Source organism: Somniosus microcephalus, chromosome 1 (assembly GCF_052327205.1).
Source record: "Somniosus microcephalus isolate GS21.2 chromosome 1, FLI_Smic_1.0, whole genome shotgun sequence".
Classification (NCBI taxonomy): domain Eukaryota; kingdom Metazoa; phylum Chordata; class Chondrichthyes; order Squaliformes; family Somniosidae; genus Somniosus; species Somniosus microcephalus.
In genome coordinates this window covers 385746402-385768879 of record NC_140987.1, presented here as the reverse complement: position 1 = coordinate 385768879, position 22478 = coordinate 385746402, and the positions used below count along the sequence as shown (strand labels likewise).

The following is a 22478-nucleotide window of genomic DNA, read 5'->3' as shown; positions in this document are numbered from 1 at the left end:
TTATGTAACCCCTCTTCATCGATGACGTGGCCGCAATACGAGATCTGTTTCTGGAAAAACTCGCATTTGTGGCGATTAGCTCGTAGCCCATATTCCTTTAATCTGGCGAGCACCTTCTCCAAGTTAGCAAGGTGATCACCGTCATTTTCGCCCGTGACCAAGATGTCGTCCAAATAACACTGGCTCCCTGGAATCCCTTGCAGGACCTGATCCATCGCCCTTTGCCAGATAGCCGGAACCGAGGCTACTGCAAACACCAGCCGGTTGTATTGATAGAGACCTGTAATGAAATCTCTTTGTCTTGATCCTGTATTCGTTTTGCACTCATGTATATTACCCTCCCCCACTGTGTATAGTTTCACTTCCTCTTTCCCAACTAACCTGGGAGGTTCCAGGTCTTGGCTCTTGGCTCCGCCCCTGACTTCCCTTACGTAAAGATCCCAGGATCTGTATGACTCATTCCTGTGAACCAGTCGGCATGTTGAGATGGGAGCTCTGATCTTAGTGATTAAAAGCCAACTTGTTTAAGTCTATAACTTCTAGTTTTGTGGTTATTGAAGACCCATCAATTTTAATCACTAAAGAATACTAGGATGGATCGACTCCTAAAACCAGAGCATCTGGACTTGGATCCACATTCTGCTGAAGCATCAAATCAATTTGGACACTGGCTCAAATGCTTCGAACTCTTTGCGGGGGCCTCATCCGCTAGCGAGGTAGATAAACTAAGTCTACTGACTACTCGTGTAAGTCATCGGATTAATTCGTTCATCCGGGACGCCACCTCTTACACGGAGGCCATCACTATCCTGAAGGCCCAATACCAGAGGCCGGTAAATGAAGTGTACACCAGACATCTGCTGGCTACACGCAGGCAGCGACCAGAGGAATCAATGGACGATTTCTTACAGGGCCTAAAGGACCTGGTCCGGGACTGTAACTGCAAGGCCGTGATGGCCAACGCGTACTCTGACGAATTGGTCCGCGATTCCTTCATCACGGGCCTCAAATCAAATTATATCCGGCAGAGACTGCTGGAGAAGGAGGTCCTGGACTTAAAAAAGGCAGTGGCCACTGCGCGATCGCTGGACGTGGCCCAGAAAAACTCTGACTCTTATTCTTCCGGCCATGTGGCCCTCACCGCCTCGTGCGTGCCGAGGGGGCCGCCATCTTGGAATCAGCCATCTTCCCCATCCAGGTCTCAGACCAGCTCTACGCCGCCGCAGTCCCCACACAGAAGTTCACCCAGGAGTCCTACTACAGCGGCAATGTCTCGAGGCCCGAAATGCTACTTCTGCGGCCAGGCCAAGCACCCCAGACAACGATGCCCAGCGAAGGACGCTACATGCTTCAAATGTAAGAAAAAGGGGCATTTTAGCAAAGTCTGCAGGGGGAATCCGATTTCCAACTCCGTCACCGCCTCGTGCATGCCGTGCGGGCCGCCATCTTGGGATCCGCCATCTTTTCCCAACTCAACGGCCGCCCAGGGCCCAACAGTGGCTTCGATCACGGTGGATCAATCCAGGCCACACCCGTTATCAAAATCCATGATGGACATACAGGTAAACGGCAATTTAACTAAATGTTTATTTGACTGTGGGAGTACCAAGAGTTTTATCCACCCTAGCCTAATGTGGAAGTACAGTTTCTCACTTAGACACAAAATGGCTTCCTAAGCATAGAATAAAAACTCAAATGGCTGACAGCATGATTCACTAATCAGTTTCAAGGGGATGAGACAATTTTAGGAATGCTACATACATACTCCTTATCTGTGACAAGCTTAACAAGGAGCCTCGTTTACCAAACAAATAGCCAAGGACAGGATAAGGTAAACATCGGCCCACAGGCTCAGTTGGTACAGTGGGAGAACAGAAGGATCCCATAATAAAGGATTAATTAATCTTATCTCAAGGTATTTCTGTTCGTTATTCTAACGAAGCCTGGAATACGTTGTTCCAATAATTCGCAAGGTCTGTGCCTTTGTAATCAGGTATGATTCAATACTATGTCATGTGGCATAGAAAGCCTGTTTTGTTTCTGTTTCTGTACTGTATAAATGTTACAAATTCTGTATTACTTTGAAGAGGTCTGATGTAGCCCTTGACTACACAACTCTTCCCTTGCAAGCAAATAAAGCCTGTCTTTAATGATACTTTGTGTTTAAGAGTCTTACTCGGGAGTCGAGACTTCGACAGTATTACTTGGAGGTTCCACTGAGATCGCTTGCTGCCTTTCGGTAAGTCACGGACAAGGACATCGTGAATCTCTAATGACAGATCCTGAATGGCCACAGTGATGTTTTATCACATAAAAGGATTTCTCATTAAATATTGAATTGGTGTGGTCTGTTTCTTCCGACGGGAGTACTGCGATCTAGTTAAGACTCATGTTTCGGACTTGAGTTGAATCCTGTAAATTTGCTTCTTTTATTGTTGACCACTGAAAGGAGGAGAATACTGACAACTCAAGTCTTTAAAGAAAAAGTATCGGGCAAAGAAGGCAAGAGGAAAGTCGACAGGGCTGAGTCCCAGACAGATAAGGTACCAAGTTAAAACTGCAGTATCAAGGGTGGGTCCCTTGAGCCAGGGCTGAGTCCCGCGGCAGAAAGTATCGTTTGAGAATTGTCACTGTAATTTTTTTTAAGATCTGTATTATCAGGTCCAGGATTATTCTCCGTTGAGATACCTTCTACGAGGGTTCAAGCCCCTCGCATTAAAGCATAAGGATTTTATATGAACATAGAGGTTAAGAATTATCACAACCATTGTTTTCCGTTTTGTTCGTTGATTATTGACAACATTAAGACAGAAGACTCTCACATAAAGTATAAGTTAAATGTTAAGGACTCAGCTTGTAGTGGCGTACAACGCAAACTGAGAATTGACTATTTGTTTAGTTTAGAGTATAAGATAAATGTCTGAATATTTGGTCTGTTTGCCTGTTTGGGCGGCTGCATTACTTGTCATTTCTTTGACTGTTGTTATTACTTGTTATTTTTCATCACTTATGGTCCTTTGGACAGTCAGTAACAGTCGTAAGGGGGTAAGGGGTGAAACTTGCGATCTAGAAGAAGAGAGCCTAGTTAAAAAAAACAAAAAAAACATACAAACTAAGATGGGAGCTGCACAGAGCAAGATACCAGGAAAAAAAAGGAACTCCCGCTTCTTATGTCTTTACCTACTATGGTCAGATATCCATAAATGATTTACCTAAGTGGGCTAGATGGACCAAGAAAGACAGACACCCTTTCCCCGTGGATGGTGAATTATTATTATTATTTAATCTAGATAGAATCACGTGTCTAGAAAACTGCCTAGCAGGCAGAGACCCACGTAGAAGGGGTGCAAAATCAGTAAATTGGTCTGCCTTCTCAGACTGGAAAAGGGAAGCAGAAAAACGTAAAGAGCGCAGCATATTAACTAGCAAAATTGAGAACAAAAATAAGAGATCTAATGAATAAATTGATTAAACAAGAAGAGATTACACTAATGCCTTTAAGACAAATCCCGAAGCCCACCGCCCCTCCTTGTGAATATCCTCCCATTCCCACAACTCATTCCAGTAATGACGAGGATGAGGGATGGTTCAGAACACCAGCCCCGCCTCCTGACTACGAAGCACAACAACCAGCCGCAGCAGCTGCTGAACCACCTGACCCCGGTGCTGCAAGGCAGGAGAACAGACCCAACACTAGGTCTGTGACTGCCAGTCAATCAAACCAAGGAGGAGCTGAACGAATTGGTGCTTTTCCACTCAGACGTTTCCCCAATGTCCACAATGTTGACGGAGCTCCAGTCGCTGTCCACTGCTCATGGACAGCTGGTGAGCTTAGGACAATAATTCATGAATTACCCGATCCCACAGAGAACTTAGAAAAGGCAATTAATGAGCACAAAAGTATTATCTGCCACCAGCCCACCATTGTGGATGTTGACCAGCTATTTAGAGCTTGGTTAAAAGATACCAAATACTGCCTTTTGACAGAAGGCGCAGGCCAGGATAGGTTTCAGCTTTTCGAAAACCATAGAACAAATCAAGGCTGGAATCCAGAAACCTTACCTGATGATGCATTCTGGACTGAATTATATAGAGTAATGCATGTCAAATTCCCTAAAAGGATGAATTGGACAAAGATAATTGAGACAACTCAGAAAAGGGATGAAGACGTTGAGGATTATATGGAAAGAATGGAAGCAGTTATGGGACAGCATTCGGGTATGGCAAAAGAAAATTATCAAATCCCTTTAATTAATGCCCTTGTAAACGGCCTCAGAACAGAACTTAAGGAACCGTTGACTTTAGTTTGCCTTGACTGGAGACATAAAACCATTCCTGAATTGACACAAATCTTGAAAGGAATACAGGAAAGGAATAAAGATCAAAAGAGTAAAATTTCTTTGTTAATGGAGCAGGCAGCTTCTCCAGCCCCGACCGCCCAGACTACTATTTACTACCAGGGTCAGAACAGGGGACGAGGTAGAGGATATAACAGAGGTAGATTCAGAGGCAGGGGTAGAGGTGGTGGTGGCAGGGGCCAGTGGAACGGAGGAGGAAATACAAGCACATGTTTTAATTGTGGTCTGATTGGCCACTGGAAAGCCAATTGCCCTTACCCAACACCGCACAATCAAGGTTGGGAAGGTACACCCAACAATATGAGTACCCAAGCCCAGCTTCACAATCGTCCGCAGGCAAATTTCACTACAGGGAATCCCTGGGAAACTCAAAATACGGGAGGTTAATCCGGAGTCCCAGTGCAAAATTATTCAGCATGACGCAGAGACGCAGCCCCAGACGTTAGCCACCTCCTGCAGTTACCCTTAGTGTCAGTAAATTCTAGAGAGGAGCCATATCTGTCTATACAAATGCAGGGCAAGAAAGTCCCTTTTCTCGTCGGCACAGGAGCCACAACCTCACTATTGACAAAACAATACGCTACAGGAATTCCATACACTGACAAGGATGTTACCTGCATAGGACTTTCTGGTGTCTCACAGACTCTGACATGGTCACAACCGTTACAAATACGAGCAGATAATTTTTCTGCCCAACATGCTTTTTTGTTATCAGACGACGCCCCCATGAACCTTTTAGGGAGAGACTTGTTGTGCAAAATGCAGACAACAATAATTTGTTCAGAAAAGGGACTGCAGATACACGTTCCGACTGATAGATGTACTATGTGCCTTTTACAAGAACATCTGGCACATGAATCTGCATTGCACTGCCTTTTATGAAGGCACGGGAAAAGACATGACTATAAAAGACAGTTACTCAATTAGATCCCGTTGCACGTGGGTTGCCTGGATGCCTGCCAATTCTAGCTGCTGCCTATTACGCTGTACAACAGGCTCAAGGCATCACGCTTAATCACCGAACTGTTTTGTTTCTACCACATTCAGTGGAAGTACTGTTATCAAAATACGCCACTCAGCATCTAACATCAGCCCGTAGCAGCAAATATGAGGTTGAACTGTTATCCAACTCCAATCTCATAATTCAAAGATGTTCAGTTTTGAATCCAGCCACGCTGCTACCAACAGAAGAGGACGGAATCCCGCACTGCTGTGACACGGTTACCCAGTTAGCTACCAAGCCCCGAACAGATCTATCTGAAACTCCTGTTCCTAATAGTGACTTGGTATTCTACGTAGATGGATCGGCCCTTAGGGATGATAAAGGATCACCGAGGGCTGGGTATGCCGTTTCAGATGATCATTCAGTTGTGGAAGTGCTCTCACTACCTCAATCATTTTCAGCGCAACAAGCAGAACTCTTCGCTCTTACCAGAGCTTGTATATTGGCTACTGATCAAACTGTTAACATTTATACCGATTCCAGGTATGCTTTTGGAGTTGCTCACGATTATGGACAGATCTGGAAATTAAGGGGGTTTCTAACTTCCTCAGGATCAACTATTAAGAATGCTGAGCAAATCAATAATCTTTTAAAGGCTCTAGTGTGCCCCACTAAGATTTCAGTTATTAAATGTTAGGCTCATACAGGCAGTCAGGATCAGATATCCTTGGGTAACGAGCAATCAGATAGAGCTGCTAAATCAGCCGCTCCGTCGGATACAGGGCCACAGGTCTCAGCCTTTGTTTTGCGTCAACAAAAATCAGATAATGACCCACCTTCTATTAATGATGTTTTAGCCTTTCAGTCACAGGCTAACCCAGACGAAGTGTTAGCTTGGGCAAGGGATTCTTGCTTTAAAACGCCTGAAGGGGTATGGGTTCACCATGACGGCCGCATGGTGGCGCCTAAATCTTTACTCCCATGGATTGCCCGATGCGTTCACGAGTTCACGCATGTGGGCAAAGGAGGGATGGCAGACTATATTAATCAAACATGGTATGCACCAGGTATTTCGGCAATTGCAAAACAAATCAGTGAAAGGTGCACCACATGCCAGGAAATGAATCCAGGTAAAACAGAGAAAGTACAGCCTGCCTCCCACCCGAATCCATCAGGCCCTTTTGTAAATTTGCAAATGGATTTTATTGAATTACCTCCATGTTTAGGAGTTAAGTATGTGTTAGTAATTATAGATATGTTTTCAAGATGGGTCGAAGCCTTCCCATGTAAAAAGAATGATGCTGTAACAGTAGCAAAGTGCTTGTTAAAAGAAATCATACCAAGGTTTGGAATACCTATGCAGCTTTCAAGCGACAGAGGATCGCACTTCACTGGAGCAATTATAAAAGAACTATGTAAAGCTTTGCAGATTAACCAGCATTTTCACTGCAGTTATTATCCACAATCCGCAGGACTGGTGGAAAGACATAATGGAGTGCTGAAGAATAAACTTTCTAAACTTTGCAATGAAACTGGACTTAAATGGGTCGAACTATTACCCTTAGCATTGATGATAATGCAAGCAGCAACTAACAGGACAAATGGACTGTCTCCACATGAGATTGTTATGGGACGACCCCTAAGACTGCCATTCTCAGCACCATTTACGGTGAAACAAATGGACATGGCTATGCTAAACTATTGCATTGCATTAACTAAATGTATTTCCAGCTTTCACCAACAGGTAAAGGAAGCTCAAACGAGTCCAGCAGAGGGAAAGTGCCACGACTTGAAACCAGGAGACGACGTCTACGTGAAGGTTTTTTAAAAGAAAGAACGGTCTGCAACCACGCTTCGAAGGACCATATCAAGTGCTCCTAACAACAAACACAGCCATAAAAGTCAAGGAAAGATCTTCCTGGATTCACGCATCCCACTGCAAGAAGGCACCGAATAGAGACAATTGAATTTTGAAAGACTCTAACAATGAAGACGTTACTTATATTTTGTATACTAATCGGACTACTGAGTCTAATATGCCAAGGAGATGGGGAAAGATCCCGAAAGAAACGAGAATTACACGTGAATACTTTTTTGTACATGTCTTACGAATATGCTAGACGCAGTAAGTCAGTATGAAAACCCAAAGAACCAAGGCTGGGCTGACTGGATAGTGGGAGGATGGCTGGGATCAGTAGGACAAATATTATTGCATGGACTGGTAGTAGTAATAGCCCTGATTGTATGCATTGCTCGGTTTGTCGCAACGATTAAGTGTTGTTGCAATAGGTTAGGCAAGGCAGTCTTGCCTGCAATGAATATGATGATACAGAGAGAAGTAAAGTCAGTAGAGGAAAAGAATGGTCCCCTAGATGAGGAACTGAGACGATTGAATAAAATACAATTATAAGGATTAGAAGACTTAGACAAAATATATACATATATATTCCACATGCTCTCCTCTTTCTGTAAAACATATTTTTCCACTCAAATGAGAACTGCAGGCTAATATAAGCTGCAGGAAAATTAGAACTGCAGGCTAATATAAGCTGCAGGGAAATTAGAACACTGCAGGCTAACATAAGCTGCAGAACTATACAAAGACATAAACCTGAAATCAAATCAAACATAATTAAACCCTACAAGAACACACGCCCAAACACTAATAGACAGAGAAGAAAGACGATCTTAGACAAGGTCAACCATCAATACAGGTAAATCCCGGGGATGGTTCAAAACGGCAAAGAAGTCGGTATCCTTGGCTAAAATCTAAATTTGGTATGAGGACCGATAGGAAGAGGTTAATTTCAGTTATGTTGTCCTAGTAAGGACAAAAGGGAAGAATGTGGAAGTACAGTTTCTCACTTAGACACAAAATGGCTTCCTAGGCATAGAATAAAAACTCAAATGGCCGACAGCATGATTCACTAATCAGTTTCAAGGGGATGAGACAATTTTAGGAATGCTACATACATACTCCTTATCTGTGACAAGCTTAACAAGGAGCCTCGTTTACCAAACAAATAGCCAAGGACAGGATAAGGTAAACATCGGCCCACAGGCTCAGTTGGTACAGTGGGAGAACAGAAGGATCCCATAATAAAGGATTAATTAATCTTATCTCAAGGTATTTCTGTTCGTTATTCTAACGAAGCCTGGAATACGTTGTTCCAATAATTCACAAGGTCTGTGCCTTTGTAATCAGGTATGATTCAATACTATGTCATGTGGCATAGAAAGCCTGTTTTGTTTCTGTTTCTGTACTGTATAAATATGTTACAAATTCTGTATTACTTTGAAGAGGTCTGATGTAGCCCTTGACTACACAACTCTTCCCTTGCAAGCAAATAAAGCCTGTCTTAAATGATACTTTGTGTTTAAGAGTCTTACTCGGGAGTCGAGACTTCGACACTGGTACGGCGGCGCTCATTAACGGTAACCCCTACACGGAGCAGAATTGCTATGGCTGCTAAGCCCCACACTTCGGACATTTTGGGCTACTGTGTGGTAACACTGACTGTAAAAGGCACGGACTACAAGGATTTTAAACTCCTCGTGATGCCAGAACTCTGTTAATGTAATCTTGGGCCTGGACTTCCAGTGCCACCACGAAAGTGTCACGCTAGCATATGGCGGGTTCCAGCCGCCACTCACAGTCTGTGGCCTATTAACCTTAAAAATCAGCCCGCCCTCTTTATTCGCTAATCTCGCTCCGAACTGTAGGCCCATAGCGACCAAAAGTAGACGGTACAGTCTGGAAGACAGACACTTTATCAAGGCGGAAGTGGACAGACTCCTGCGGGAAGGCATTATTGAATGCAACACCAGCCCGTGGCGTGCCCAAGTAGTCATAGTTAAAAATAGCGAAAAGAAACGGATGGTAAGTGACTACAGCCAGACTGTTAATATTTATACCCAGCTGGGCGCCTACCCTTTACCCCGCATATCAGAAATGGTCAAGCAGATTGTGCAATACCGAGTCTTCTTGACTATCGACCTCAAATCCGCGTATCACCAGCTCCCCATTAGAACGGAGGACCGCCCATACACCGCCTTCGAGGCGAACGGGCGCCTCTACCATTTTCTCAGAGTGCCCTTCGGGGTAACAAATGGGGTCTCGGTCTTCCAACGTGAGATGGACCGCATGGTTGACGAGAATAAACTACAAGCTACCTACCCCTATCTGGACAATGTCACTATCTGCAGGCACAACCAGCAAGACCACGATCTAAATCTTGCGAGATTTTTAAAAACTGCCCTAAAGCTGAATCTAACCTACAACGAAGACAAATGTGTCTTCAACACAACCCGTCTCTGTATCCTCGGCTGTGTGGTGGAAGATGGGGCAATTGGACCGGACCCTGACCGATTACGCCCCCTAAAGGAACTGCCCCTGCCACACAATCCCAAAGCTTTAAAAAGGTGCCTGGGATTTTTTTCGTATTATGCCCAATGGGTGCCCAATTACTCTGATAAGGCCCGACCCCTCATTAAATCGACGTCCTTCCCACTATCAGCTGAAGCTCAGGAGGCTTTCACCAGTATTAAACAGGACATTGAAAGGGCTGCAGTGTGTGCAGTGGACGAATGCATTCCCTTTCAAGTCGAAAGCGATGCGTCAGACTTTGCCTTAGCTGCGACCCTCAATCAGGCTGGGAGACCTGTGGCCTTCTTCTCCCGAACCCTTCAGGGACCTGAAATCAGGCACTCTTCTGTCGAGAAGGAGGCATAGGCTATAGTGGAGGCAGTGCGGCACTGGAGACACTACCTAGCCGGCAAACGTTTCACCCTGCTCACCGACCAGCGGTCGGTGGCTTTCATGTTTAATAACACACAAAGGGGGAAAATCAAGAATGACAAAATACTCAGGTGGAGGATCGAACTATCCACGTTCAACTATGATATTATGTACAGGCCGAGAGCCCTTAATGAACCCCCAGACGCCCTATCGCGGGGAATGTGTGCCAGCATTCATACGGACAAATTACAGGGTCTCCACAACGACCTCTGTCACCCAGGGGTCACCCGACTATACCATTTTATGAAGTCCCGCAATCTGCCCCACTCCATCGAGGAGGTCAGGGCAATGACCAGAGCCTGCCGCAAGCCTCGTTTCTACAGGCCTGACCGTGCACACTTTATCAAAGCCACACGGCCATTCAAGCGCCTAAGTCTGTGTAGTGTCCGTGTGCAGATCAAGACACTGAAAACAGGAGTTGGTTCATAGGTATTTACAAAGCAAGTCTGGGGGGGGGGGGGTTTCTAAAGAATATACACAATACACAGGCTTATATAGCCCAAGTGGCAATTACCGGCATTACGCACACCTGGGGCTCTTAAAGGCACATACACCATAATTCCTCCCCTTCTAGCTAACTAGTACATCATATTTTAAGTAATTATTAATTACATGTTATATGCAAAATAATATACATTGCTGTATTAATTAATTATAAGTTAGTCTCTCAGGAGGCTTCCTGACTCGGTCTGGATAACGCCTCGGGGGTGTAGTAGTTTCTGGTGGTGTAGTAGGTTCTTCTGGCAAGGCTGATTCGGCTTGAAGGCCAGTGTCGGGTTCATCGGGCTCCAGTATCACCGGATCGGAGGTAGATATGGGTATCTCTAATTCATCGTTAGATGTATAGAGTGGTGGTGTAGGTTGTCCCTTTTCGGATGACTTGACGATTTGGTCAGCATGGCGCCTTATTATGCTGTCTCCGATGTCCACGGTATACATCAGTGGTCCTAATCGTGTGCAGATAGTTCCAGGCTGCCATTTCTCGGTACGGTAGTCCCGGGCCAAAACCGGTTGGCCTATCTGGAAGGCCCTAGTTGGCCTTTCATTCATGCCCTGAAACTGCCGGTTCTCCACGTCCCTTCGGATGTTGGGCTTGACCAAATCCAGCCGGCATCTTAGGTTTCTATTGTAGAACATCATGGCGGGAGTTTGGTTAGTAACCATATGCGTTGCATTCCTATATGCAAATAAGAAGTTATCCACCTTGGGCTGAAGTTTTATGTCTTCATTACCCATGGCCTTGATGGCCTTCTTGAAGGTCTGGACAAACCTTTCAGCCAATCCATTGGTGGCGGGATGGTATGGGGCAGACATGTAGTGCTTTACCCCATTGTTCTTTAAGAACTTTCTGAATTCTTCGGACACAAATTGCGGTCCATTATCAGAACATATCTGCTCCGGCAGCCCATTCCTGGCAAATATGGTCCTTAATACTGTGATGGTTTTTTCCGTGGTGGTGGAGGACATCTTTATTACCTCCGGCCACTTGGAGTGTGCATCAACTGCGATTAAGAACATTGAGTCCATAAATGGACCAGCAAAGTCGATGTGCACCCTTTGCCAGGGAGATGAGGGCCACTCCCATGGATGTAGAGGGGCCTGTGGCGGGGCATTTTGGACCTTCTGGCATCCTAGGCAGCTCTTGGTCATTTCTTCGATGTCTCCATCGATACCTGGCCACCACACAAACGCTCTGGCTAGGTTCTTCATTTTCACTCCACCCAGATGCCCCTCGTGAAGCTCCTTTAGCACTTTATCCTGGAGTTTGGGTGGAATCACCACTCTGGATCCACACATCAAGGTTCCTCGGCACACTGACAGCTGTTCTCTTCTTTGCGAGAATGCTGGCAACAGTGGTTCGCCATGTGCTGGCCATCCCTTCACTGTTAAATCGTAGACCCGTGAGAGAGTAGGGTCATTTCTTGTCTCCCTTTCAATGGCAGAATTTGTCACCGGTAGACATTCCACTATGGTAGAGTGGAATATCTCTGCTGGGTCTACTGTAGGTGCCTCTTCTATCGTTGGCAACGGTAGGCGTGATAAACCGTCAGCATTCCCATGCTGTTTTGACCCTTTGTATTCAATGTTGTATTGGTGTGCCCCTAGAAAAAGGGACCACCTCTGTAGTCTTTGTGCCGTCATAATGGGGACACCTTGTTTAGGGTTGAATATGGAGATGAGGGGTTGATGGTCAGTCAGCAAGGTAAATTTTTGTCCGTGTAGGTAATGGTTGAATTTCTTCACTCCCCATACCAGGCTGAGTGCTTCCCTGTCTATCTGGGCATAGTTACGCTCAGCTGAGTTCAATGAGCGTGACGCAAAAGCTATCGGCCGTTCCGAGCCATCAGGGAATCTATGGGACAATACCGCTCCTATGCCATAAGGGGATGCATCGCACGATAGTCTGATTGGTAGTGATGGGTTGTAATGAGCCAAAATTTTCTCGGATGTGATTAAGTCTTTACATTTATGGAAGGCACATTTACAGTCTTCGTTCCATTTCCAAATCACTCCTGTCCGTAGAAGATCATTAAGAGGGTGTAGAATAGTTGATAAGTTCGGTAAAAATTTATGATAGTAATTTATTAATCCCAGGAATGACCTTAATTGTGAAACATTTTCATGTGCTGGGGCTTTTATAACTACTTCAATTTTTTCAGGTGACTTATGCAACCCTTCCTTATTAATTATGTGGCCACAATATGATATCTGATTTTGGAAAAATTCGCACTTGGGGCGATTTGCTCATAGGCCCCGTTCTTTCAGCCTAGTGAGCACCTGCTCCAAATTGGCAAGGTGCTCGTTGTCGTTTTCTCCTGTTATAAGGATGTCGTCTAGGTAGCATTGAGTCCCCGGAATCCCTTGCAGGACTTGCTCCATAGCTCTTTGCCAGATAGCTGGAGCTGATGCTATTCCAAAAACCAGTCGATTGTACTGGTACAGGCCTTTGTGTTTATTGTGAGATACTTTTTAGAGATCTCCTCAACCTCCATCTGTAGATATGCCTGTGCCAAGTCAATTTTTGTGAAACGTTTCCCTCCGGATAGTGAGGCGAAAATATCTTCTATCCTCGGAAGAGGATACTGTACCGTGTGAAGGACCGGGTTTACAGTCACCTTGAAGTCCCCACAGATGCGAATTTTTTTCTGTTCCTCAGAGTTATTTTTCAATGTTTTTTTCATGACTGGAACGATGGGTGTTGCCCATTCGCTCCAATCTATTTTGGATAATACGCCTGCCTTTTCCAAATTCTTCAGCTCTGCCTCGACTGCCAGACGTATTGCGTATGGCACCGGTCTTGCCTTAAAAATTTTTGGAATTGCTGTATCTTCCACTTTTATTGAGGCGGTGATGCCTTTCAAGGTTCCTAGTTTCTCTTGAAACACTTCTTTGGCGTTGGCCAAGATGTCTTTTAATCGTTCAGGTATGATGTCATCATTGTTTTTTTTCCTTACTGGTCACCGTCAGTGCCTGAATGGAGTGCCAGTCTAAACGTATCTTCCTTATCCATTCACGTCCCAACAACGGTGGACCACCATCTTATAGAATGTATAAATACAACTTTTGTATTTCTTTGCCGTTGTATACCACAAGCACCCTTATTTTTCCTTTGGGGTAGACTTTCTGCCCCGTATATGTTTTTAAGATAATGGATGTGTCTTTTAGAGGTATATGCGAAAATAGCCTCTCGTAATCTCGTCGATTTATTACGGTTAGAGCTGATCCTGTATCTAGCTCCATTTTAACTGGGGACCCTGCTATTGTGAGGGTAACCCAAATGGTTTGGTAATCCTCTTTGGCAAGTACATTATGTAATTTGAGACAGCTTAGTCTCTTGTTTCCGGAGTCGCTATCGCTATTCTGGTCTTCGGAGCTATTGTCCGTCATCATTTGTACCTTCCTGTACTTTTCTTTATTGATTTTTTGTTTTCTGTCAGTGGATTTATTTTGTCCAGATTGGCATACCCGTGCAATGTGTCCAATCTTACCACATTGCCTGCATGCTTTGCCCTTGAACCAGCAGTCCCTCTGGTTATGGGTGGATCTGCCGCAGCGATAACATCTTCCGAACTCCTGTGTCATTTTATGGGTGCCGAAGTCCTGTGTCTCTTGTTGTATCTCTGCAGCTCCTTTTGCTGCTGCTTCGTATGATACAGCCATACTGAAAGCTTTGTCCAATGTTAAATCTTTTTCAGAAAGCAGTCTTTTTTGTGTTCCTTCACTTAAGAGACCGCAAACAAATTTGTCTCGAAGATAATCCGATAGTCCTGCTCCGAATTGGCAGTACTTTGATAGCTTTCTTAATTCGGTTAGGTAATCAGCGTTACTTTCATTCTTGTGTTGATTTCTCTTGAAGAACTTGAATCGTTCCGCTATCAGCAGTGGTGTTGGGTTTAAATGCTCCTGCAGGGTATCAACAATTTCTTTAAAAGTCTTGTCCTTTGGTTTGGCTGGAGTGATTAAATTTCGTAACAGCCCGTATGTCTTCGCGCCCATTAAGTTCAGAAGTACTGAAGCTTTTTTTCATCTGTTATTCCATTTGCAGTGCAATAAACCTCTACTCTTTCCACGTATGTGGTCCAATCTTCTATTTCGCCATCAAAAGCCTCAATATTACCAGATTTAGGCATTTCAGAAAAGATATGGCGCTTCCCGCGCTTTTCTTTTCTCTCTGTAGCAACGATATGGCGCTTCCCGCGCTTTTCCGCCGCTACTACCGATAACAACGCTGTTTTCCTGCAGTTTCCGTTTATTCACTGTTGGAGACTCGTTCCCGACGGAGGTCTAAACGCTGACCTGCTTGCCGCGCCGGCCGTCTCTCGAGTGCACCCTCCCAGTCCGTTATTGCTTGCCTCCGATTTCGCTGCCTGTCTCAGCTGTAGAGCCCGCCGCTGGAGCTCCAGCCTGACGCCCAGGAAGGATTAGCGCAGTACCTGTCACCAGCTTGGCCAGCTGGTGAAACCACAGTTTCTCTTACTTCCTTGAGTCTTCTGGACGCTGGAGGAATCGATGTCCTTGAGGTGCTGCCGAATTGCAGGTAAGTCCGTTTCCACTTCGTCGCCACTGTAGTGTCCGTGTGTAGATAAAGACACTGAAGACAGGAGTTGGTTCATAGCTATTTACTAAGCAAGTCTGGGGGGGGTTTCTAAAGGATATCCACAATACACAGGCTTATATAGCCCAAGTGGCAATTACCGGCATTACGCACACCTGGGGCTCTTAAAGGCACATACACCATAATTGCTCTTAACGGCACATACACCACAGTCTGGACTTCAAGGGACCCCTTCCCTCTGCCGACCGTAACGTATACTTCCTCAATATCATTGATGAATATTCCCACTTCCCCTTCGCCATTCCCTGCCCAGACATGACCAGTGCCACGGTCATCAAGTGTCTCTGTAATCTATTCTGCATGTTTGGCATGCCGAACTACATACACAGCGATAGGGGGACGTCATTCATGAGTGACGAGCTGCGCCAGTTCTTGCTCTCGAAGGGGATAGCCACTAGCAGAACCACTAGCTACAACCCCTGGGGTAATGGGCAAGTGGAAAGGGAGAATGCTACTGTTTGGAAGGCTGTCACGTTAGCCTTAAAGTCAAAAGGCCTTCCGACCTCCCGCTGGCAGGAAGTCCTCCCAGACGTGCTCCACTCCATAAGGTCTCTGTTATGTACTGCCACTAACGCTACCCCTCACGAAAAGATGTTCGTTTTCCCCCGGAAATCCACCTCGGGCATATCTCTACCCGCGTGGCTGACGTCTCCGGGGACAGTACTATTGCGGAAGCACGTGAGAGGCCATAAAACGGACCCCCTTGTGGAAAAGGTACAGCTCCTCCATGCAAACCCTCAGTACGCCTATATCGAATACCCTGACGGGCGAGAGGACACTGTTTCCATAAAAGACCTCGCTCCCTCGGGGAGCGGAGAGAACGATGGGAGACTACCCGATGAAGACCTACACTACAAAGAGACAGGACGCCCAGAGGTATCAATACCCAACTTTAACCTGGAGGACACTGCAGATGACCTGGAAGACACTGCGGAGGCCCGGGCAGCAGAGGAACCAGAATCCACTCCCCTAGAGGCACCCCAACCGGCTTTGCGCCGATCACTGAGAACTGCAAAACCTCCTGACAGAGACTCACTTATACCAACTTTTAAGAAACATCACCCCGATGGACTAAATCTATAGAAGGGGTGAATGTAATGAAATCTGTTTGTCTTGATCCTGTATTCGTTTTGCACTCATGTATATTACCCTCCCCCACTGTGTATAGTTTCACTTCCTCTTTCCCGACTAACCTGGGAGGTTCCAGGTCTTGGCTCTTGGCTCCGCCCCTGACTTCTCTTACATAAAGATCCCAGGATCTGTATGACTCATTCCTGTGAACCAGTCGGCGTGTTGAGATGTTAGCTCTGATCTTAGTGATTAAAAGCCAACTTGTTTAAGTATATAACTTCTAGTTTTGTGGTTATTGAAGGCCCATCAAGACCTTTATGGGTGTTGATCGTAAGGTAATGTTTCGAAGCTTCTTCTACCTCCATTTGCAAGTACGCCTGGGCTAGATCAATTTTGGTGAAGCGTTTACCACCAGATAGCGAGGCGAAAATATCCTCAATTCGTGGAAGTGGATATTGCACCGTGTGAAGGACTGGGTTCACTGTCACCTTAAAATCCCCACAGATGCGGACCTTCTTTGGTTCCCCAGGCGTATTACTCAACGACCTCTTCATTACAGGAACGATGGGTGTAGCCCACTCACTCCAGTCTACTTTGGACCGTACTCCTGAACGTTCCAACCCTTCCAGCTCTGCTTCAACTGCTGGTCTGATCGCATAAGGCACTGGTCTGGCCTTCAGAAACTTTGGGCTTGCATTATCCTCTATTTTAATTGTTGCTGTTATGCCTTTTAGTGTTCCGAGTCCCTCCTGGAACACTTCTTTTGCGTCAGTTAGCATTTTTGACAGTCGTCCAGGTGTGACGTCATCATCTTTTTTGGCCTCCACCTTCAGTGCCTGTATGGAATGCCAATCTAAATGTATCTTCCGGATCCATTCACGTCCTAGCAGTGGTGGTCCTCCATTTGGCAATACATATATATCCATTTTAGGTATTTCCTGACCTTTATATGTCACTTTCACCCTTATTTTTCCTTTGGGTAGACTTTTTGCCCCGTATACGTCTTCAAGATAATCTCTGTAGCTTTCAAGGGTATGTGTGAAAATAGCCGCTTGTAGTCTCTTTGATTTATGACTGTTAGAGCTGACCCTGTGTCCAATTCCATTTCCACTTGGACTCCGTCTATCTTGAGTGTAACCCAGATAGTCTGGTGATCCTCCAGTTCGGTTACATTATGTAGTTTCAGACAACCCAGCTCCTTGCTTCCGGAGTCTGTGTCACTTTTCTGTTCGTCTGAACCACTGTCCATCACCTGGTGTACCTTTTTGTACTTTTCCTGTGGAGATTTCTTACTGTTGGTTTTCTTCCCAGACCTGCAGACTCTTGCTTTGTGTTCTGCTTTCCCACACTGTCTGCACACTTGGTCCTTGAACCAACAATCTTTCTGGTCATGTGTTGTTCTGCCGCAGCGATAGCACTTCCCTGTTCCATAGGTCATTTCATTGGTGCCATATTCTTGCGGTCTCCGTTGTACCTCTGCAGCGCCCCTTGCGGCTGCTTCGTGTGATACTGCCATACTGAAAGCTTTGTCCAGCGTAAGGTCCTTTTCTGATAGAAGCCGTTTCTGGGTTCCTTCACTTTGTAGCCCACACACAAACTTGTCCCTTAATGTGTCTGCTAGTCCCGCTCCAAACTGGCAGTATTTCGATAGCTTGCGCAGTTCCGTTAGGTACTCAGCATTGCTGTTGTCTTTGTGTTGGTTCCTTTTATGGAACTTAAATCGTTCTGCTATCAGCAGCAGTGTGGGGTTTAAGTGGTCCTGTAGGATTTCTACTATGCTTTCAAAATTCTTGTTTACCGGCTTCTCTGGGGTTATTAGATTTCGCAGTAACCCATAAGTTTTTGCACCCATGGAATTTAACAGAACCAGTGCTTTATTAGCATCTGGCACTTCATTCGCCCTGCAGTACACCTCAATACGTTCCACATATGTCGCCCAATCTTCGACTTCATTGTCGAACGTAGAGATACTGCCACTCTTCAGCATCCTTGGTTGTGCGTTAACTATCACCAATGGCACCTCCCACGCTTCCCCTTCTTCTCCGCTGGCACAAAATGGCATCTCCCGCGCTTTCCTTCCTTCCCGCGCTCGCCCGTCTTCTCCGCTGCGGCTCAATGGCGTATCCCGTGCTCTCCCTGCTTCTCCGCGACTCAATGGCGTCTCCCCTTGCTTCGCCCCGCGGACCCTGATCGGCCCGTGATCCCTGGCTGTGCTCTGCGCGTTCTTCTCTTGATATTTGTCAACACCGCTCAGTCTAGAACCCGGCTGTTTCTTACCCTCTCTCCGGTTTGCAGTATTTTCCCTCGACGCCGCTCGGTGATCAACCCCCGGCTGCGCCCTGCTCTCTTCACCCTCTTTCTTACCCCGTCGACGCTGCTCGGCTCTCTCTCTCTGCCGTCGGTCGGCTCCAGCTGCCGCTGCTCGGGAAGGGTCTGCTCTGGACCTGTCGTTGGTCTCTTACTGCTCGTTGTGGCTGGGGAACCAAGCCCGGCTCTCCACAGCCTCCCCAGTGAAGTTGGATCTCTGCCTGACTGCTGGGCGGTTGCTCGCGGTCGACGCCCGTGTTCCTGGACTCGACTATTTTTTTTTTTAATGTTGCAGGTAGATTCGCATCGACACTCGTCGCCACTGTTAGATCCGTGGTTCAGTGGATAAATAATTACACGGATGCTGTACATAAACAAATAACAGGTCTTTACTGGAGGAGGGTAATCTCTAGACTTAGGTACAGAGGCATGCGCACAGCTTATATACCGGTGTGGTCACTGCCGGTACTACAGTATACAGGTGCTGTAAAAAGTAGTTCTGACTTAAAGCACATACACTACATGTACAAAATTCACAGATCGAGGAAGCACTTCAGTCACTAGTGAGTTTCTTATTTTATTTATACTCCAATTAAAACCAGTCTGCCAATAAACAGATCATAAATTCAAATCAGTCTCAGTAAAAAGTACAGATTATATTTTATCCAAAATCAGAGCATAAAGACTGCCAGGAAAATAAATACTTATTTTCTTGTCTGGTCTGTAAAATTAATAAAATTCCATCAAACAATAAGAATAAAATGCAGAATACTGTTGCAGAGAGCAAGGCAATCTCTAACTTTCAAGTACCTTTGAATTCTCAGTAAGAGTTTTACAAACATTCTGACAGCCTTGCTTCATTAAATGTGCTATGACTCATACTTGTTTTGCACCAATTAATAATTTATTCCTTATTAAGAACTCGGTTATTTAATTCAGCAAGACAGTCAAGCAGGTTTTTACAAGGACTTACAACTTACTGTAGTTTATTCATCAGCACTCGTCTGATCTGCTACAGTGAAACAAGATCCTAAAGGCAAAAATGGAACAGAGACGCAACATCTATCTTTCTACATTTCTGCAGTGTTTTGAAAGAAAACTGTTTACAATCCAGCTATCACAGTACATAATAAAGACATTTTGCATCTTGAAAGTATGGAAGTGCTTAATATGGTGGACTGTCCCAAATTAAAGTCCAAATGTTGTTACTGTCTTGTAGTATCTAGCTCAAGTGAACCACACAGTATAACTCGTGTTTCAGAAAGTTTATCAAAGGAAATATCACTCACAGGACCAACAAAGCTAGCTAGCATTGTAATCATCAGACAACCAACAGCGATGAAAGCCCTTGTTTGACAGAACCGCCACGCTACTCGTCCCAGTGAGGCCTTCTCTCGTCCATGCTGCTTCAGTTCATCCTGCCATAGCTTCTCAAATCTGTATTAACAATCAACAGAATTGAATAGATCAACAAACTAGAAATAATGCAGGGCAGGATATACTTGTGATTTTTTAAATAAAATTAAACAGGATGTTTTAAAACAATGTAATGAGTACAGGTGCTTTTATAACACAACTTAAAAAGTATCTTTGTATAAAAACCTTGTAAAGTCAGTCGCATAATCAATATTATGTATTTGGTCAAGACACAAAAGTTTATGATTCTGCTTACTGAAATCACTCCGAGGCAGCCCTGCAAACATATTACCTACACAGAGCTTGAACTCACATTCCAACTGGATTACAATCCAAACAGACTAACTCTGGGATAGCACTACATATTGACTAGCAGCTGTGGCTCAGGGGGCAGCACCCTCGCCTCTGAGTCAGAAGGTTGTGGGTTCAAGTCGCACTCAGAGATGAGCAATAAATCTAGGCTGACACTCCAGTGCAGTGCTGAGGGAGTGCTGCACTGTCGGAGGTGCCGTCTTTCAGATGAGATGTTAAACCGAGGCCCCATCTGTTCTCTCAGGTGGACGTAAAAGATCCCATGGCATTATTTCGAAGAAGAGCAGGGGAGTTATTACATTTTTATTATTACATTTTTACTTATATTTTTTATCCACACCTTTGTTTTGGCCTTTCCCCCCCACCTTTCTTTTTTTTCTCTCTCCCACATGGCAGCTGTCTCCCATTCTGCCAGCGCATTTCACACCTAATCTAGAGCTGTCTTTTGTCTCCACTAGTCCTATCACCATCTCGTCTCGTTTTGAATACCTCTTAATGTCTCTTCTCTTTTGTTCTCTCCCAGCCTGGCCTCTTAATCTATTTCATTTCCTGTGCTTCTTTAGTCTTGTGTAAGAAGTCACACAACACCAGGTTATAGTCCAACAGTTTTATTTGAAATCACAAGCTTTCGGAGCACTGCTCCTTCGTCAGGTGAAGTGGAGAGATGCATAAAGACACAGCTTATATAGTCAGAGAATAATGCAAGATGATTACAGGTAATCTTTCTAACTGCCATTTATCACACCTTGGCAGAGAGATAATCACTCTCTGCCAAGGTGTGATAAATGGCAGTTAGAAAGATTACCTGTAATCATCTTGCATTATTCTCTGACTATATAAGCTGTGTCTTTATGCATCTCTCCACTTCACCTGACGAAGGAGCAGCACTCCGAAAGCTTGTGATTTCAAATAAAACTGTTGGACTATAACCTGGTGTTGTGTGACTTCTTACATTTGTCCACCCCAGTCCAACACCGGCATCTCCACACCATCTTTAGTCTTGACAAAGGGTTTTCACCCAAAACGTTGACTCTATTTTTTCTCCATGGATGTTGCCTGGCCTGTTGAGTTTTTCCAGCATTTTCTGTTGTTATTTCGGATTTCCGCATCTGCAGTATTTTGCTATCGTACTAGTGTTTGGTTCACTGCCACATCTCTTCTCGGAATGCCTACCTTGAAGTTCTGCTCTTCTCTTCGACGGGATCTCCGTTTGGCTCTTCAACCTTGTTCATCCTCATTACTTTCAGTTTCCCTTCTCGTGTTTGATCAGGTATCTGCCAAGACTCGGTTTCACAGCCACATAATTTTCCTCAGCAACTGTCTCTGGTTCTGACTTATTCCACGTGGATTCCAACTAAACTTCCACCCTTCATGTTTCGGATCCACCCAGGATTACAAATATCTCCAAGATATTCATCGTTCCTCGAACTACTGCTCTCGCCGCGTCTTGAGATCCACGCTCACCTGCCACATGAACACTCTCGACCTCTCTCTTCAGCAGCACCGACGCACTCTATCTCAAAGCTGTCCGGGTCCACAGTTCCATTTCATCCTTCGACTCATCCGACGCTTCAACAAAAAACTTTTTTTCTTCCTTTTCGATGTCAAGGATCGCAAGCTTCATCAACTCTTAAACATCAACGCCCCTCCGGAACCTTCTTCCCCTTCACTTTCCTCTGACCCCCCTTCTCCCAATCTCACCCCATTTTCACTATCCCCTCTGATCTTCCTCTCGCTGACCCCGAACGATCAATCCTCAGCAAAGGCCTGAGCTTCATCCCCTTACGCCCCCACCTCAATGAATTTCGAGCTCGGCACGATGTTGAGCTCCTTTTCCGCCGCCTTCATCTCCGTGCCCACTTCTCTGGCCAGGAGTCTTCCCCCCGCACGGCTGACCCTTTCTCCCGCTTTCAGAATTCACGTTCTACCTGGACCCCTCCCCCTGGCCTCTTACCCTCTCTAGATCTTTTCATCGCTAACTGCCGCTGTGACATTGGCTGTCTCCATTTCTCTGCTCCCCTCACTCACTCCAACCTACCTCCCTCTGAACTTGCAGCACTCCATTCTCTTAGATCCAACCCTGACATTGTCATTAAACCTGCTGACAAGGGTGGTGCTGTTGTTGTTTGGCGAACTGACCGCTACCTAGCGGAAGTT

The 22478-nt window shown here is 45.4% G+C and overlaps 1 protein-coding gene across 1 annotated transcript in view; it reads right to left on the bottom strand.

Moving 5' to 3' along the window:
• LOC147125073 (ATP-binding cassette sub-family C member 5-like) overlaps positions 1–22478 on the bottom strand; it is a 243980-nt gene that overhangs the window by 165719 nt on the left and 55783 nt on the right. The window contains exon 4 of the mRNA XM_085997000.1: positions 19883–20030. Within this exon, the coding sequence (XP_085853126.1) occupies positions 19883–20030 (148 nt within the window). The remainder of the gene's footprint in view (positions 1–19882; positions 20031–22478) is intronic.